The sequence below is a fragment of the Triticum urartu genome, chromosome 7 (genome assembly GCF_003073215.2).
Source record: "Triticum urartu cultivar G1812 chromosome 7, Tu2.1, whole genome shotgun sequence".
In the NCBI taxonomy this organism is placed as follows: Eukaryota; Viridiplantae; Streptophyta; class Magnoliopsida; order Poales; family Poaceae; genus Triticum; species Triticum urartu.
In genome coordinates this window covers 144,895,728-144,900,585 of record NC_053028.1, presented here as the reverse complement: position 1 = coordinate 144,900,585, position 4,858 = coordinate 144,895,728, and the positions used below count along the sequence as shown (strand labels likewise).

Genomic DNA, 4,858 nt, shown 5'->3' with positions numbered 1-4,858 from the left:
CAAAAAGATTCACTCAGCAATGCATTGGCTCATTAGTGCAACTTTTGGAGAATTTGATCAAACTGGAACGCATTGCGAATCAGCCCACAAGCTCGTAGCCGCAGCCTTCAACTTAAATCTTGCCAGCATTGGAACATCGAAACTCCTCTCAGCTGTGCCTCGGCAATGGGAGAAAATAGCATGACCTGTAGAGCAGATGGGTTATAAACGACAAGCCAAACTATTTCTTCTAAATAAATTGCACAGTATACACCCCAGCAGAATGCAACATCCTCCTGGGGGGATCATTATCCAAAGAGAAATGTGAACCAACAGCAGAAACCATTATCCAAAGAGAAATTGTTCATCATAGACAAGTTGAATGGTTCTTCTCATTACAGATATTATAAAGATTCAAATAAGTGGTGCATAAAGGATAGTCAGTTATCCATTTATCCTCCCAAAACATTGAATCACCCTTTCCAAGGTCCCATCTATACCCAAACTGCTTGGGCAGCCCAGGTTGCATATTCCCAAAAAGGAGAACACCCTAAAACAGAGCCTAAAAGGCAAATGTTAAGATCAAACTTTCTTAACAAAGGATTAGCGTGATGGAAGGAAATAAAGCAGGTTCTAGCAGGGCCGTAACTTGGATCCCTACATGTATCATGTGAAATGTGTCCCCATCCCCAAAGTACAAAGCATTACTAAACTACTCCCTCTGTAAACTAATATAAGTGTGTTTAGATCACTAAAGTAGTAATCTAAATGCTCTTATATTAGTTTAAGGAGGGAGTACTTGTTTAAGTACAAAAATTACAGAGCTACGAAATTAAGAGCCAATTCCACATAGCTGCAGATTTAAGACTTTCGGGGTATGCTACGCAGGCCTGGATTCAATAAAGAAGTGCAACATAAAACTGCACTTTTTAAAAACAAATAGAATCTAGACATGTAGATCTACGAAACATGTCTTTACACGTGGAATTTTAGCAACACAAATTCTCCCAAAATAGTAGCTCGTAGTGGTAAGTGAGGTATAGTATGTACATTGAGTCTGTAATTCAAGTAATTTACTCAAAATATATGTGCCGTACAAAGTTCCATCAGAATGGCAAGCTTTAGCTAACAAAAAAACTAACACCGAGAGAAGCATAGACCTGACAATACACTTTAAACTCTAGTAATTGTGTGCTAGTAAACTTCATGTTCCCTATTCAAACTCACATAAAATAGGACATTATCTCAGGCCTGTTTCGCAACTAAAAATTGGCTCTAGCAGATTGAATGACAAGAATATAAATCCATGATGTAAAATACATATGTGATTTATGTTCACATGTACAAGTGTAAAAAATGGCATCAGACCATAACATCAAGCTTCACTGGTCGGAAAATACAAGTGTGTACAAGGTACTTACTCTGCAGTTAACTATCCATTGCCTCTTTGTATCTCTGATGAGGCTGATCAATACTGTATTCAGAAGAAATTTTGATTATTTTCTATGCACTTTCTTTGCCAAATTTGAACAAATATGAAGAAAAAACTTACTACTCTGGAGTTCCACACTGTAAGAATAGGAGGACAAAGGCCGTGGCATGAGCAAAGAACATCCCAAACTCCTTCCCTACCATATGGCCCACATTCTCTAGATTATCCATTTTCTGGTCCTGTGTAGTTTGCATGTAAAGACACTGTTTAATGTATATGCCTCAAATTTTATGTATCCATGAAACCAAGGGATCTCATCACACTACCTGGGCAGATAATGGTAGTAGAGGCAGCACTGGTGCAGCATTTGGCCACTTGGTCATTCGCCACTGGGTATCACCTGGAACCGTCGGCCAGAACCACTGCCCTTGAGCAGGCTGCCACACCCAGCCCCATTCCCCCTCAGGAGTAATGATCATCCATCGCCAACGCCCTGCACCATGGGGTGGCACTTGCTGAATCTCCCCTAGCGGAGCTCCCCTTGGCCCCTGAAATGACAGAAGAGGTAAAATTTACAACGTTGCTTTGTCTCCAGCCCAAATGTGACATTTTTTTACAACAAACATAGTAATATGTATACCTTTGTTTTTTCAGGTGCATGAACTCTGTTTTTTCTTCCAAAATTGTATAATGACTCAGGTGTACCTGTATATCCTGTCCTTGGAGGTACCCCTGCCTGCCTGCTCTGCCACCACATAATTTCATAAAAGATCGGATTTTGTTCGGCTTGATCAGGCCAATTTTGACCAACTACTGCAATCTGGTCAATCAGTAAATCATTCCAAGCTTGTCGAAGGAGAGTATTAAATGCGCATACGTCATCCTGCCCAAGATGATTTTTTGCTGTTGCAAGTGCTGAAAACAGCGAATACGTATGATCCGGCAATGAGAACGAGAAGTGATGGTATATCAGACGAATGAACCTAGATTGGAACACAATTGATGGTCCAATTCCTAATGGGACATTAGTGGTAATATAATGAAGATGGTATGTGAATAGTGCAGGCACGTTTCCAGGTTGGTTTCCTTCACAGTAGTATGGCAGCAAAGCATTGCTCAAGGCTCTAAGATCAATAAGGAGGTCATGAAAACCAAGAGTCTTGTGGAGTGCAGGTATGCCCATCATAAATAATTCACCAGCGACCAGGAAATTGCGTACAGAAAATGATCCATGCCAGCAATACCCTCGATTGAATGTATCAATGACAAACCGGTAGGCACTCTTCAGATAGTTGCGACCAATGTTGCTGCATATGACAGCAGCATCTCCAAAGTAAAGATCAAAAAATTCAGTCAATTGGGTCCGGTGGGCGCCGATCCATTGCAAGAAGAACAAGGCTTGGGCTTGATCCATTCCTTAAAAGCAGAAAACGTAATGTTATTCTTATATTATCAGACATAAGCAAAAAAACAAGTAACCCGAATGCAGGCAGACAACACTTATTTTAAATAAAACAATCAACACACATTGACAGTCAGCACATATTTGAAATCAAACAATCAACACAAATTTTCCAATCAGTATCAAAATATACTCAAAAGCCAGAATTAGAACAAACTAAAAAAGCTGTAAACTACAGCTAAAGTATACCACATATTAAAGCAGCAATTCAAGATTTGATAGTCCATGGGGAAAAACACAGCTTAACAGCAATTACCAGGATAGGGTTGTTGATAATGCCGCGGTATAACACCTACATCTAGTACTATTTGTGGACAAGAATAAAATGAACCAGGACAATACTGTTACTAAGTATATGAAATTAACCAAGTTATTTTCATCATGTCAACATGTACAGAAACTTGCATAATCATAGAAAAAAACAACTTAAGCACATAGGCACATACAAGTGCTCACCCAACAGATAACGTTTTCTGAGCGAAAGGACTACCAAATGCACACCTGATTTTTTCATAAATACTCCCTCCATCCGGAAATACTTGTCCAAGGAATGGATGTATCTAGATGTATTTTAGTTCTGGATACACCCATTTGTATCCATTTCTATGACAAGTATTTCCGGACGGAGGGAGTACCATTTACTTTCGATTAACTTACTTTAATTTGTGAAGCCATAGCTCTGGAACTATGCATAGAATGGCCTCATAACAGATTACTTAATCATATCATAGTTTGCACTTAACAGAAGTAAAGCACACATACAATCATCCATTCTGTCAGCAACTCAACATACAAATACATAGAGAGGCTCATATAACAAATTAGAAGGACTAAAAGATACTAAATCAATCTAAGGAATTGCTTGTAGGCATTTGCCCATCACGTTACAAATTATACATCAGAGGATAGAGATTGATATAATGAGGAATGAGGATAAAATAGCATACCCCGACGCCGTGGACTGAGTCGGATGAGATGAAATGCTGGAGAGCCAAGGAGGGTGGTTCAGGTCGGATATGTGGGAACGGCTGAGAGCTCCGCCGCCGCCCCCCTTGCACTCGCTTTGCTGCCACCGTCTGTTCACGCCGCCGTGGACGCGAGGTGTTGAGAGGTATGAGATCGACCAGATGCGCGACAAGATGGGAGACCCGAGCGTCGCCCGATGGGCGCCCTTGCCTTCGCTTAGCTGCTGCCGCCTTGTTTGCGCCGCCGTGGACGGGAGGTGCCGAGAGGTGGGAGGTCGACCGGATGCGCGGCAAGCTGGGAGATCCGACCGTCGCTCGATGGGCGCCCTTGCCTTCGCTTCGCTGCCAACGCCTTGTTCGCGCCGCCGTGGACGCACGCGAGGTGTCGAGAGGTGGGAGATCGACCGGATGCGCGGCAAGCTGGGAGATTCGACCGTCGCCCGCCGCAGCTGGGTTAGGGTTTGGGGCTTTGGGCGACGGGGCTGGATTAGGGTTTGCCGCGTGTAGAGGAGAGGGTGAGGGGCTGGATAGTGCGTGCGCGCCCGCGCGGCGGCTGCGGGGTGCGGGACTGGAGTGACTGGGAGCCGGCTGGGGGGGGGGGGTTATATACGGGATAATAGGGTTTGCTGGGCTAGTGGGCTCTAAGTTTCTATACCGCTCGGAATAAATTTCGATCCCCTGGGCTAAATTTGAGACCAGAGGCCCGCAGTAGGCTGTGAATGAAGAATTAAGCCTTTCAAAAGAACCTTAAAAACGAAAGAATGCACTTTGTTCCTTTTGTAGACCTGATTAAATTTCAAAAATGCTTAAAAATTAATACATATATTTAAAACATAATTTAATTATGATTTTAAAACCCATAATTTTGAAATATGTTAATGAAATGTACAAAAATTGTTACTCTAGTACACTCCCTCCATCCTGTAATTCTTGTCGCGAGGGCAATTTTGCAAAAAAAATCTGGTTTCTCCCGACCAAACCCGTGCTCCTCGTCGTTCTCCTCCGATAGAAGCAGCAGCT

At 42.5% G+C, this 4,858-nt stretch overlaps 1 protein-coding gene across 1 annotated transcript; it reads right to left on the bottom strand.

Moving 5' to 3' along the window:
- Positions 1-734: 734 nt before the first annotated feature.
- LOC125523530 lies at positions 735-4,403 on the bottom strand. The gene is made up of 5 exons (XM_048688555.1): positions 3,821-4,403; positions 2,052-2,827; positions 1,738-1,959; positions 1,532-1,650; positions 735-1,453 (listed from the first exon to the last, which is right to left on the bottom strand). Exons 2-5 carry the CDS (start codon positions 2,823-2,825, stop codon positions 1,408-1,410), a joined length of 1,161 nt encoding a protein of 386 aa, XP_048544512.1. The 5' UTR covers positions 2,826-2,827; positions 3,821-4,403; the 3' UTR covers positions 735-1,407.
- Between the last annotated feature and the right edge of the window lie 455 nt (positions 4,404-4,858).